The following is a 14,889-nucleotide window of genomic DNA, read 5'->3' as shown; positions in this document are numbered from 1 at the left end:
ATGAGAGGGCTGTCCCATACACAGCCTGACTAGATAAAAATGGACAATTGCCCTTGTGACAGGAGGCACATAGAGGAGAGTCAGACCTGATGATGCCCAAGACCTGATGAAGACAAAAAGAGAAGAAATTGCTGGTAAGAAAGGGCTGAAGGGAAGAACTCTGCCATCACTTCTGAGAGAGGAGGGGAGTTGGCAGCGGGTCAGGAGTCATTTAGAGGAGAAGTGGGCCCTCACATCCTGCCTTGGTATATAGATTCCAACAAGCCACAGGGAGCACAGGAAGCTCCAAGGGTAACCCAGAGCCCAGAAGATAGGTAAGCAAGGAAGGGAACCAGCAACAGGACTGGAGCTTGAGGGGACAAATCATTACTAGACATAGGGTCCCTGGGCTGGGAGGGACCCAGGTTCCCCCACCAGTAGCTGGGCAAGTGAGACAGTGCAGTGGGTCAGAAAACTACCACGAGTGTCCTTTGGAACATGGATTCCTCAGAATGGGACGATAGTGACATGGACAGAGGGAGCAATCTAACTCTAGAGAGAGATAGCACAAGACCACAGAGTGAGAAGCCAAAGGGGCAGACTGGTTGGGACTAATCCCCAGGTTGCTCACAGCTTTCAGTCATGAATTGTATGACACCGCCCCTGCCAAAGAGTAGCCAGCACTTGACTGAACTGGGATGGTTCCAACCAAGTGAGCTCCAAGAGGGAAGGGCTGTCCCATGTGAATTTTAAATACATTCTCCCAAGGGTTCTCCAGTTTCAGAGCTAGTATTTAAAGGAAAAGGAAAGATAGAAAGATATGTTTGGAATTTCTGAAAATGCTCCACTTCTTGGGGTGCCTGGGTATCCCCCTGCAGTCTTGGAGGAGTCTGGCAGTGAATGGACACTGCATAGCATTATCCACTTTGACCACTATCCAGTTTTGGATTCCAACCAATCGAGTCATCTGAGTTTCATCTCCCAGAGCAAATTGTTTAACTGCATCGCTCAAAGGACATTTCTGTGTTAAAAAAGCAAACAGTAAATCTCATCTCTTTGCCCTAACTTTTTGCACCAAATCCACCAAAACAAAGCAAAAAACTAGAGCTACCAGGAAAGGGAACAATTCTTACACTCAGGTTTTAATGGCAAGATCATTGTCAGCAGTGAAATACTATTGTCAGGACAGCAGCTACTCCTCAACCACCATTTGGCCTGCATGGCTAGATGGTCTACCACTAGAGCTTTTATCCAGCACTTTACTGCAAACCATTTCCAACCCTACATCTTTCTTAAGTCCCCTTTACTTTAAAAATAATTCAATGGGTAGACCTGTGACAACAGGAGATACACCCATTTCCACTCCTAGGACCAGATGAGCAGTACACATAACTGTCTACGGTAACGTACATATGAAAAAGCCGCATCAGTGAAACCTTAGACTCTGGGTCTACACACCAGGGCTTGGCCTATCATGCTAAAAATAGCAATGCTGGTGTTTGCACTCCAGTTGGAGCTCTGCAACCCATTCCCATGGCTGGCTTTCAGAGCCAAGTTCCAGCCTGTGTGAGAATGTCTGCACTGCTATTTTTCCACACTAACCCGAGCCTGAGCCCATAGTCCTCGGCTCTGAGAGACAATGCTGCTGTGAAGTAACAACCATTTCCTGGGTAAGGGAAACAGGTTAGTACTACAGGGCCTGTGTCAAGGCAAATCAACTCCTCTACCCTTTGTGAACCAAAGCACAAATTTGGGGTCCTCACAAGAGTAGGCTGGGATGGTTAAAAGCATTTATTATAAACATTTGTAGAAAAAAGGTGTGTTAAGCTGTTGTGAAAGAATGCTGTGTGTGAAGGAAGGGGACAGCTATTTATGGCCTTTTGAATTCTGAGTTATAGAGCTTTTAATTATTTATGCAGCAGACACAGAACTGGGTGAGCACTGTATAAAATAAATATAATTAGGATCCCAGTTCTCTTGGGTTAGCTAACTTCAGCAAAAAATGTATACTCTTTAAAGGTAAACAGGGCAAAATACAACTTGGGATAATGATAATTACCTAGTGTTCTCTGAATTAAAGGAATCCGACATCTTTCACTGTCACAGTTACTGTGCTTTGCACTAGAGGAGTTAGATAACCTACAATTGTATTTAGAGAGATCACCTACACATTTGTAGTAACATTTCACAGTGACACAATAAAAATCTATTGGGGAAAAAAAAAAATCTGTGGAAGAGTTTTTGTTAAAACTAAGAGGATAAATCTCTTGTGCATGGAGACACCACATTCCAGATACCTCAAACAGATAACACCACATATTTACAGACTACAGATTATTTGGCTTTCCAAAAAAAGAGGGCTGCATTTCAGCTGAATCTTCTTATTTCCTCCCTGGGTAGAGGGTCCTGTACAGAGCTCTGTCTGAAACCAAATGCTGAGTTACAATATTAAATGCTTTGGCATATTCAGAAATTCAAATCACCTTCCTCCCCAACCCAGAGCATGCCACTCGCACACCTCAAGAGCTCTCTTCTTGTCCTTGCTCACCTTGCTGAAATCAATATCTAGCAAACAAACCAAAGGTGAAATTCTACAATAAATCCTCAAATACGGGAAAATATACCGATTTGTCACATTAGGCATTATATCCCAGTTTGGGGAGAATGGGACCTAGTGTGCTGAGTTTGCTTCCTGAAAAAGTTAAAGAGCCCATAACCACAGTACTGTAAAATGAACACTGCCAAAAATGTATCCCAAAATGTGACACTTCCCAAAATTCTTGTGGAACGTTCTTTAGCAACAATAGATCAGACAAAGATAGAGCCTAAGGATAAAGATGGGATGAGAAATAAAATAAAATTAATGGTACAGTATACACTAGCAAACACATTCTGCCTCAAATCACTTAGACGGTAGGTATGTGTTGGCTCTTGGGCTTAGTCTCTGCTGCGACAGGTGTAGCAGCAGGAAGGCAGGCAGAAGTCAAACACTTCTTATGCATCAAAAGAACTGAATGTCTGATTTACCGTGTATAGCTCATTTAGGACCTTCATCAAATCTTCCTGGAGCTGCAATCCAACTTCTTTACTCTACAACAAAAGAGAACCAGAGATCCATTAGGGAAGATGGGGGACAGTTGGAGGATATAAGCATGCTACACACAGCTAATAATCATTCTAGTCACTATTAGACACTATTTAACCTGGCAAATCCAATAACTGCTCAGCTCAGGCACAGTTACAGTCCACTTACACAAACAGCTTTAATACCATGAAATGTTATCCATACAGCCAGGAAAACACAAAATGCAAAGGGGGTGGTGATGGTGTAAGTTAAAGTGTTCATTTTTCCATGGTCCTCTCAACTAGCACAAAGAAAGAGAGACCCTAATAAGGTAAGGCTGGGAACTCTTACACTGTGTGGTATCAACGAGCATTTATGTGACTACCAAAGGAGTGAACAGTAAGACAAGTACCTAGCTCTGACCCAGTCCAATCTCCGTAAAGGCTCCTGTGCAGCTGAAGACCAAATGCCTTAACTTCCTAACAAAACTCAGCTTTGCACATAGTTCAAAGTCCTGTATGGTAGCCATTGCTCTCTGCCTCCCACTCTTACACACTTTGGTGCCCTCTTCTCCTTGCTAACCTAAATTCCCTAACTCACACAGCGCAGCACCAGCGGCTGATGCCAATAGAGTCAACTACCAGAGAGGTAACCGTGTTAGTCTGTGCCTTCAAAAACAACAAGTAGTCCTGTGGCACCTTATAGACTCTCAGATATTTTGGAGCATAAGCTTTTGTGGGCAAAGTCCCACTTTGTCAGATGCATGATGTCATGCATCTGACAAAGCAGATCTTTGCCTGTGAAAGCTTATGCTCCAAAATATCTGTTAGTAAACAGAGATAATGTCAGTTACACACTAAATGGGAGAGCTCAAAAAGGATTCTTCTATGAGTATTATAGGCCAGTGAGAGACAGCAAGGAGCAGAACCTCATTTTAACTTGCTGGCAGACCCATTGCTGATTTGTGTATTTCATTGTGCACCTTTTGTGAATAAAGCAAACCTGGGAAAGGGATTCTGTTTTGACCAGCTACTGCTTGTATGAAATGCGTGAAGAGTGTACAAAACCCACTAGCTTAGATCGTTATTTCTGAAAGCACTGGTATTGCCTTGATTTAAAAATAGAAACCCCACCATTTATGAACGATACAGTCAACTCCCCCAACTGCCACCTTAAATTATAAGGCTAAGCATGCGATTTACCCCAGCAGCCAAAACCACTGGCGATTTTTAACCCCAAGCACTACAACACAATTTTAATTGCATTAGCACATCACTTCCCTAGCAAGGACCACTTGGTACTACTAGGCTGTTGATTCACAGCGCAGGCAGTACAACTCATGAAAAATAAAGGGGAGCTGCACAGAGGCATGATTAGTTGTTACAGCGAGTTAAGTTTTAAAGTAGCCAGCTACCAGCTGTCCATTTTTTAAAATAAATTTCTTTCTAATCTCTCAAATTTTAAATCCTTGGCAGGTGACATCAGAGAGCATTTCTGCCTTGTGGCTGGATGAAGCTGCCATACTAAAGTGCTACACTGTCCAACTCTCAGCTGTAGCTAAACGCCGGAATACAGGAACAAACAGAGCATGAGCATCTCTGCTTCATTTAAAAGGGCATTTCATCCCCTAGCCTTCCAATTCCAATGCCAACGTTCACAACTCATTTAAGTAAGACGGAGCAAGGCTTACTCTTCACCCATTGCTACAGCAAAAGGCAGCAACAAAATGCCTGGTGTTTGGCTGCCCAGGTATCATAATCAAGGGTATCAAAAATTGCCTGTGCTATGGCAATCGTTACAAAATGGCAAATGTCAAGTTTATATATGGTGCCTCCACACAAAAGTTACATTGCACATGTGTAGGCCAACCTGTATACTTCAAAAACCCTTGACTGAAGCAGTCTGTAGCCTGCCCTCTGTATTATAAACTTTTAAATGAACCACCTACTTGTATCCACATCACTAGAAGAGCACACCTGTGCACATTAAGTCGTCTTGCATTATACATTTGGGCACATGCTAGCACACTGCTCCTCCTCTTAGTTCAAGGGAAACCTTCCTCTTAACTTCACTGCAAACTGAATCTGACTCTGAAACTGGTGGTCAGGAAGTGGTAATTTATTCCATCTGAAAAGCCTGAATGAGAAAGTGAGGCCTTAAAGGAAACCAAACTGTACAGCCAATAAATGATTAGTTAGAATGCTTAATATTTTTCAATTATCTACACATTAATCCATGTACACCCTCCCCACACACCATCCCTGCCTCATGAATTCACTGAAGATTTCATCTTCCTCTTCCCTCTGCTCACTGGTCTTTGACAACCCAGGCAACTTTTTCCACAGCAAGACAACAAGAGAAAGCTCTGTTATACAACCGGCTGTGATTCTTGCACAAGCATACAACTTACATAATTCAGCCCATGGTACTTGAAAGATTGAAGCCAATAAAATTACAATTAAGCACAGGCAGATGTTTCCTTTCTTGCTGCTGATGACTCTGAGAAGAAATGTCTCCTCTATTATCCCTGTTTATTTGAACAGGCTGCTGAAGCAATTTTGACTTACTGCTTTAGGTCCAGTTCCCTATAGAGCACATTACTGTACTGGATAACCAATCTGAAAGCTTACGCTGTTTAAAATACAAGGGGCCTTCGGAAACTCAAGTGATGCTGACAAAGAGGCAATTAAATATTCATAGGCTTGTAACAGGCATCCAAGCCTGCCCAAACATATGGGCTTTGGCACCTTCTGATCCACAGAGAGCCCACCTGTAGTCTTAAAATAAAGGGGGGGGGGTGGAAATGGGGGGCAATAATAATTAACAGTTATTAGTCCCCACAGATCACATTATAGGGAAACTGTGATTTTAAGGGGACCCACTTCCTCCAATGGAAAAAAAAAATCAAACTGGAGGACAAGAGAGTAATTTCCCATAAAAAACCTAGCAATGCCTCTCTGATAAAACAATTAATTCCCAGCAGGAATCCTATGCCCTGCATTCCGAGGAAGGGGGAGGAGTAAAGGCAAAGAATAAACAGAGCTGCCTTTGTATGTTATCAGACAAAATCTCTCTTTTCTTTAAACTTATGGAAAAGAATGAGTCCTCCAAACTGCTCAGGATACTAAAGAAGGGAAGTAAATCATTTGCTGTGGGCCAAGTCTTCTTATTTTAGTTTTTAACACTGTCATTCTAACTGCTGCCGGAAAGAGGCCTAGATTCAGAGATGAACAGTAGCCCTGGTACTTACAGTCCACCCAGACGAAAAAGATATTTTTCTAGCTGGGTTTTAACCTGCAAAGGATCCTCAGTAGTGTGTACCTTTGAGCCACGCATCCTTTCAGGATGCTGCGGTCATCTCAGGGAGGCCAGAGTTCTTTCACAGCTGCGTTCTTCATACATTTATATACATATCAGTATTAAAAGCAGCAGTTTTAGCACTCCCAGACTAATCCTTAACACTTTAAATCTTCCATCTGTAATTTCATAGCTGTGATCATTCAGAGACACAGGAGAGAAGCTAAGACATACTGAACCCTTCCACTTCCAAGAGGTTTAAAATGAAGCATATCTGGATCTATTTTATAGAGGCGGGAGTAAATAGGTCAGAGGGCAATACTTTTGTCTGCCCCCCCCCCCCGCCGCTGCTTTCAAAAGCCAGTCAGGCCCATAGTGTGTTCAATTAATAATTGATTCTGCTTTTAACCAAACAGGTGATTCATTCTGTTTCAACATGTGGCAAAAGATAATTTCATCCAGGTTATTCCCCTCCCCCTCCAATTCAGTAGGTTTAAAGCAGCACCATTCATGTCTCTACAGATAAGGCAGTATCAGCCAGTTTACTCTAGAAGCCAATTTTCCAAAGGGTTACATTTCAGATCCAGGTCCACACACAACGGATGGAAGCCTAGTAGCAATTTTTACAGTTCTCCCAAGTTAAACAAGCAACCTGTTTGGCCCTATTTAAGTTAGGGGACAGGAAGGAAGACACACATGGCTTTACTTGCATTTTTTCCACATAGGCTATACTTCAAGGAGAACATGAAATCATTTTTGAAAGATCACTTTAGACTGCAAGCTCTCCTGAGCAGGGAGTTCACATACAATTGCTTTTACACAGTGCTATATTATACCATTTAAAGGCCTGTAAAATGCAAAGTCTTTTTCCATTGAACACACTAAACATTTAAGTTAAGTAGATTCGATAATTTGTCACTACATTTACTGAGGAAAATGGATACGGTTCTCTCCCATCTAACTCCCTTTAAGATAGGGTAGTCAAGTAAAAAAAAAAACTTTCATGCTTCCTCGCTTGTCCACATCCCAAAATGAACAAGGCCTCTTCCCCCAGCACCAGCCCTCATCCCAGCCCTCCACGTGCTGAAACTTCTGCCCAGATGCTACATTCAGTCTGGGGGCTCAGAAGCAGGAGTCTCAGATTTACTAATTCCCTTATCCCTCTCCTTGAATGTAGAAGCTCTTTTAGGGGCTTGCATCTCCGAGAAACAAAGCTTACAAGGTACGGCTCTCTGAAATTTCAGTATTGGTTTGACTGACTCGACATGGTCCCCAAGATTCACGAAAAAGGTTTATTATATTCACAGGGTCAGCAAGCTCACACAAGTTCATTATTTTTACAGTGAAAAACTCCGAAGTTTCGTCACAATACCTTTTTTAAATCTCTCTCCCCTCACCCAAGGGAAAAAAGTGATATACCTTAACTGCACCTTGATTTCCTAGCCAAAACATGTAACCACATTTCTAGGACTGATAAAGCTTCAAAAGGGGAAGAGGAAGGAGAGCTTGTAGTCCCATTGTAAATCATTCTGCTATATCTCATCGTAATGCTGCTCGGAGCATACAGCACTTTTGAAATTGGGAAAATAACTGTGACACCACCCCCCACAAATGTAGGGAAGTTTTTGGTATTAAAAAATGACACCACATTTGAACACACTTTTTTGCTATTGATACTACAGAAATTAATCCCATTAAACACTTAGAGGAGGCTTTCTAAAAAGAAGCAAGTTTAGGAGGCCATCTACTGCCTCAAGCTTCTTCTTTTGCTTAAATCTATTATTTTGTTCCATTCCTTCTTTTTGACATATGTAAACTTTAAAATGTTCTCACTTGGACCCCTGTGACCTAACCCGTGTCTTGGCATACAATGTACTTAAGTGAAAATAATTTATATTATTTGCTTGTGACCCTAATAAAAATATTCTTAAACCAAAATAAACAGAACCATATGAAACCTGAGCTCAGATGGTTTGAATTTTCATGTCTTCCACTCTCATGCCCCCAACCTCATCTCTGGGTGGCCAAACGGACTGCTAAGAAAATAAACTTTAAGCTAAGTCATAACACAAGACAAGTGTTCTGCTTTTTGAGTGGTACACTTGTAATTGAAAGACAAAAGTAAGTATCAATGATTTGTAATCTCTAAGGCATTGCACAATAATATTCCCCACATTCCTTCAAATCACAGTGAGCCAAGGAAAGCTGGAGATGCTGCACGCATACATAAGGATTTTATGACTGCCCTTTTCTTAACGTTAAGGATGATTAATGAAACCAAACAGCGGATTCTGTTTTAAGCGCCCCAAACACTGATCTTTTCACACAGGGCTTTTTTTAAACCACTGTTCTAGTTAAATTACCTTACCTGGCCTAGGCCAGCCATTTTCAGTTCTTTTTGTTTTGTTTATTGCAGAAAATTGATCATTCATTGGCTGAACTGTTGAAGCAGCACTAATTGAGAAGCAGAAGCCACCAGACAGGGGTCTGGAGTGCATCTGGGAGTGAGCCAGAGAGACAGACTTGTACTACTGGGAGTTCAAGCTAGCATGCTAAAAATTAGCAGGGTGGATCTTCCAGATCAAGATGTAGCTTAGGCTCTAAAGCGGAGGGCATGAGAGCCTAAGCGCCACCAGAGCCAGGGCCATCCTGGGTATGCAAGTTCAGGGTATGGGAGAAGGAAGACGAAACCGAAGAGCAATTAAAATTGTGGCCCTGCAAATGAGGCCTGAAGGAAGAAACTGCACTGGATTTTAACAGTAACATGGAAATGAAGATCAGAAAAATCAGAGCTGTGAAAACAAGAATCATTGCAAGAGCTCTAGAATGTGGCAGCTACTATTTGGTACCATTTCCACCACTTAAGGCTGAGGGAAATGGAGTTGAATGAGCTGACCTAGAAGCTGGCTGTGCCTGTGAAGCACAGAGGAAAAAAAATATTTTGCAGGAAACAGAGCAGTCAGCAAGGCAAGGACAAAAGGAAATGCCTCAGGCAACAGCAAAAAAAAAAAAAAAAAAAAAAAAAATCGCTGAGTGACTGCTTTAAAAGATGAGGAACCTGAGGCAGCGAGAGAACAGATTACTCTGGCATTCTAGAGTGTAGCCACTGATCTGAACCTCCCCACACAGAGACTCAAGATGCCAGCTGAGAAGCTTCACTAATTCAAGGCACCTCCTGAACATGATGCAGGGACGTGGACAGAAGACCCGTGAGGTGAGTTCTCAGGCTCTCTGGCTGTTCATACCTTAAGAACATAACAACAGCCATACTGGCTCAAACCAAAGGTTCATCTAGCACAGTATTCTGTCTTTTGACAGTGGCCAATACCAGGTGCCCCATAGGAAGTAAACAGAATAGGTAATCAAAGTGATCCCTCCATCATCCATTTCCAGCCTCTGACAAAAAGAGGCGAGGGACACCATATCTACCCTTCACAACATCCTCTGGCCTGGAGTTCCATGGGCCTCCCATGTGCAGCAGGAAAAAAAAAATCTTCCTTGTTAGTTTTAAATATGCTACTGATTAATTTAATTTGGTGACCCCTAGTTCTTATGTCATGGGAACAAATAAATAACTTTTCCTTATACACTTTTTCCACACCTGTCATGATTCTATAGACCTCTACCACATCCCCCTTTGTCTCCTCTTCTCTAAGCAGAGAAGTCACAGTCTTTAATCTTTCTTCATATTGCACCCATTCCAAACGCCTAATCATTTGTGTTGCCTTTTTCTGAACCTTTCCCAATGTCGTGCATCACCTTTCAGCACGCTTTTAGAAAACTGATAAACAAGAGCCATCTTACCCAGAGCCCCCTCTGAACAAAAAATGAGTGCCTGAGTTACAGACTGTATTACCAGCAGTTCAACAGCAGGTGCTCCTCATCCCAGTACTGAAGCAATTCCCCAGCACAATGGTACTGAGTGCTGTACTTCCAGGGGTGCCTTCTTCCTAGTGAGCCTTAGTTCTGACCATGTGTGGTAATTAAAAGATCCCATGGACCTGTTCAGTGGAACAGAGGCAGCTGTCCAACTTCCAACCTGAGTAATTACAGGGAGAGTTCAGGGAGGCAGAATGCATTTCCAGTTGGCTAGTTCTTCACTGCTGTTAAATAACTGCCATTTGCCTCCCCAGAGCTGGCTCCCTCTCAATGGCAGGTGAAGTGATTGTTCTTTTTATTGTGTCTTGGGAGCCTTCTGGAAGAGAGGCTGTGTTTGCATGTACTTCACTAATATATCGTGTAAAGCACAGGGCATATATCTGCACACACGTGTAAGTCTAGAGCTCATTGTGCAGAGAATGTGTCTGAGATGCTAACTATTAGCAAAGGGGGGCAGAAAAGTTTCTTGTAACCAGGGGAGTCATGCCAGCAGCCAAGCAAATAATGCACCTGACTGCACCTTGGTTGCTCAGAACCGACACAGACAAAAACATGATTCACGTCTTAAGGCCAGTATTGAGCCCATAACAGGCAACAGAGGAATGCCTTCCGACTTGGGTGTTTCACTTCACAGCTCATGAGGCGAAGCTGCTGCCATTTCTGGTCAACGAACATTTACTTTCAGCTTTTCGGCTTTCTTCTCATCATGAAGGAAGAAGGAATTTAATATCAAGTAAGCCAAGGACAAAGCCATGCCTACAGTAGAAAGCAAAGCATAATAGGATATCCCATTGTGCAGCAGAATTATCAAGCTGAAAATCCAAATTTGTATCTCAAAGAAAAGAGAAAGTCATATGCACAGAGGTCAAAAATAGTTGTGACTATCGTACATGAGATGGAGATAGAGATGGGAAAGAAAGGTTCTAAATTAAACCCGTATTTGCTTTATCAAGATGTTTGTGGTTTAAAAAGCCTGAAGTGATAACCAATCTTACAGGAACTGATAACTTAAAATTAATCAGAAACTGGAAACTCATCATCAAATACCTAAGAAGGAGTTACAAAAAGAGGAGGGAGAAAAATTATTCTCTTTAGCCTCTGTGGATTGGACAAGCAGCAAAAGGGTTTAAATCGCAGCAAGGCAGATTTAGATTGGATGTTAGGGAAAAACTTGCTAATTTATCAAGGTGCTTAAACAGTGGAATAAATTGCCTAGGGAGGGTGGTGGAATCTCCATCACTGGAGATATTCAAAAGCAGGATAGACAGACACCTATCAGGAATTATCTACTCTAGATGGTGCTTGGTCCTGCTGTGAGTGCAGAGGACTGGACCTGATGACCTCTCAGGGTCCCTTCCAATTCTAGTACTCCATGACTCTAGAATTATTTAGGCCCAATTGGAATAATAGCTCCAGCACGTGTGCATGCATCACCTTCTAATCATCCTGAAGTGACATTTCAGGTAGATTCTGGTTTTTTCTATTTTCAAGTTCTTAATGCAGAAGAAACAAGCAGTTTAGTCTTCTTGATTTGGGAGATCATCTAGTTCAATGAAGTGCACTTGCATTCTTCCTGGAAAAGGGCATGATATAAAAGCGTACCCGGGGGATGGGGAAGTAGAACCAAGAACAACGGGTTCAGCTGTACTGCTGCAAAGATATGCATTGATGAGAGGATGTGAAGGAAAGAGGAACTGGGCATAAAAAAGGCCACCGCTATCCCCATTGTATTAGAGAGGTGATGACCGGCACAGGCACCAGAAATAAAAAATATTTCGGCAAAACTAGCAGAGCGACTATCTTCATCATTCTCGACTCACAGCATCTATATTTCCCTTTCAAGTGGGCCTTTTCATACACCCTTTTTGGCCCAGGACAAGCAAGCCACGCGAGCTGCCATAAGCATGCTCTCATTCTCTCTCACACACACAATCTTTTGTTACGAGGGGCTGTGTCTGAACCATGTGCAGACCTGTAGGTCGCAGCCACACTTAACTGGAACATTAATTCTCAGAATGCTGCACCAGCTTCAACGATCTCTTTGTTCCATCTCCCAACCCCCATCTAATTTAATCAAGACATTTTTGGGAGCTACAGCATACTTTCTTGGCGGTTCTGCATTCCACTGAACATTACAACCTCAGCTTCAAAATATTTAGGGTGGTAATAAATATGACAGCAGAAGAATGCGGTCAACATTTTATGCCCCAAACAGAACATACTTTTTCAACATGGCTACAATCTGATAGCAAGGCAGTCTCTTAGATTCCTAATAACCACCCTATGAAATCCATTCTGCTATGGGTTTATATGGAAGGTGCAGAGGTACTACAGTGATGTGTGGACATACAAAACACTAAGGCAGATGATTTTAATCCACCTCCTGGCATCACAGTAGTCAGCAGTGGAGCTGAGAATAACATCTCAGTGGGCTGTCTCAAAAACCTGTTCCTTAATTATGAGACTGTCTTCCTCCCCACTCAAGTGAAAAATAGACAAGGGTAGCATTAAAAAAAACTGCAGATACCCAACACTTCAACTTAAGCATGATATTTAAAATTGGACAGTGAACGCTAAACCAAAAACAGCTTGGTAATATCCTTATAGTTATCATTAAAGCTCCAGAAGTCGAAGAGCAATTATTTTCCGCTGGACTCTCAAGACCTTGTCTAGACTAAGATGTGAAAGTAGAATTTTTGCTAACCCTTCTTAAAAAGTCTAATGCAGACAAAACACTGGGTAGAATTTTGCACTAGTGCCTAATGGCTGTGACACTTCTGATGGCTTTATTCACTTCCTGTACACATTATACTGGTCAAGTTAAAGTTTGGGCTAATTTGTCACTTAGGGATCTGTTTCTGACAGGTCTGGTCTACGCTTAAGAAATGCTTCATGTACGTGATTATACAGACTCTGGCTGTGCATGTTTTATGTAACTCCATTCTTTAGCATTTTTATGCGTGGTCTGTTTACTTATTATTACATGGCCCTGTATAATGAGAATTTTTTTCTGCTGTTACTGTTGTTGCATTAGAATTTTCTCTGGTTAGGAACAGAAGGAAAACTAAGTTATCAAGCAGCTTGTTGAGATATTTACCCTTCATGATGGGGATAACCCAACTAATGGCACATCACTTTACAGTGAGCCAATATAATTCCATCACTTATGCCAAAGTCCATTCACTACCTATGCAGGGTCCAGTTCTGCCCACCTGCTGCACTAGTGATTGATACATTCTTCATTAGACTGTTACATTAGCATTTCATCCTACTTGGTAAAAACCCTGAGCTGTGAAAAAGCCATTCACTACCATAATCGGCTGCAGCAAGGCAATATTACGATACTGCCACTTACGCTCTTTGGACCATGATTTTGGTTTCCAAACAGTTCTTATTTGCCTTTTCTTTTTTGGGTCATCTTCAGCTGTGGGCTATTAAATCGCAGCTTTCACGTTCCCTGCCACCAATAAATCAGACCATTTTATGGCTCAGAGCACTTGCTCTTATTCAAAAGCCAGTTAGATTCACTGATCAAGTGAGATGTGAAAAGGGTTTCAGACCCCTAACAGCAGGCTGCAAAGTCCTGTGAAGTATTGGAAGTAATGTCCTGTAATCCTGCTTATGTGACAGCTTTGGCCTACCTGCTCGCCTCAATGTCTTTTCTCAAACTGCCATGAGAAATTTCTCTTGACATGACTGACTAGAAGCATCGCAGCTGGATGACTGACCTGGAGGCTAAAAAAGGCTGTCACACAGTCTTTGGCTGACCTGAATCCAAGCTGATGTACAAAAGACTAGATATGGAGAGGCATATGGCTGCAATATAGGACTATACTGGTTTTGCATAGGAATGAAGGCCAAGAGAACGAAAACGTGACACCGTAAAATGAAAACAAAACATGACACCATTTTGCACACGTGGAAAAGGGCCAACTGCAGCACATTTCCTGCCCGTGCCACAGACAGGAATGGCATTTGCAGACTGAAACAGAGCTAACAGAAATATTTTAACTCCAGCCTTGAGCTCTGCAGTGCTTCTCTCAGGGCAGTGGACTCTGACCATGTTACATGTGACATGATACAGAACGTCAACAGCACCTCAGTGACCACTCACTCCATTTAGAAAAAAAACAACTTTAACCTCTCTTGCCCAGAAGTGAAGATGAACAGGTAATGCTGATAAACCCAAACACTTAAAAATAATTTCCTATAAATTCTTCCCTTCCGCCGCAGTGTCTTTGAAGAAAATTAACCAGGGTAGCTAAGTTATGGTGGCAGGGTGGGGAGAAGAAAGATGTATAACTCCACTGATGGGAGACAAATGACAGTTCAGAACCGTGTCATTTCAGAACAGAACTTTGCCTTTGCTAATCTGGCAAGGATATTAAATACTACACTAATCACTATAATGGATATGAACTATTAGAATGAGGACAATTAAGATTTTTTCCTCTGCAGTTTTTGTCCCCTCTCTTTCAGGTAACATGGATATTACCACACCTCTTGTGTATTTATGGTAACAAAGTGACATGTATGTCAGACCTTGTGCAAGAATCTCTAAGGTAATTAATGGGATAGCGTTGCCTCAGAGTGCCAGAATTCTGACCATATCTCACTGTGGATTTTCATTTCACATTAAACATAGTGCACACATGGACAAAGCACCTTTC

General features: G+C 42.1%; 1 protein-coding gene across 3 annotated transcripts in view; it reads right to left on the bottom strand.

Annotated features, from left to right (window-relative positions):
• SRGAP2 (SLIT-ROBO Rho GTPase activating protein 2) overlaps positions 1-14,889 on the bottom strand; it is a 196,833-nt gene that overhangs the window by 68,059 nt on the left and 113,885 nt on the right. For 2 of the 3 annotated variants that reach the window (XM_074977234.1, XM_074977235.1), the window contains exon 4: positions 3,007-3,069. The exons of the other annotated variant lie outside the window; for it this stretch is intronic. In XM_074977234.1, coding sequence (XP_074833335.1) covers positions 3,007-3,069 — 63 coding nt within the window. The remainder of the gene's footprint in view (positions 1-3,006; positions 3,070-14,889) is intronic. 3 annotated transcript variants of the gene reach the window in all.

This window comes from Carettochelys insculpta, chromosome 26, assembly GCF_033958435.1.
Source record: "Carettochelys insculpta isolate YL-2023 chromosome 26, ASM3395843v1, whole genome shotgun sequence".
NCBI classification, from domain to species: domain Eukaryota; kingdom Metazoa; phylum Chordata; order Testudines; family Carettochelyidae; genus Carettochelys; species Carettochelys insculpta.
The sequence above is the reverse complement of the archived record's forward strand: the minus strand, read 5'-3'. Positions and strand labels throughout refer to the sequence as shown.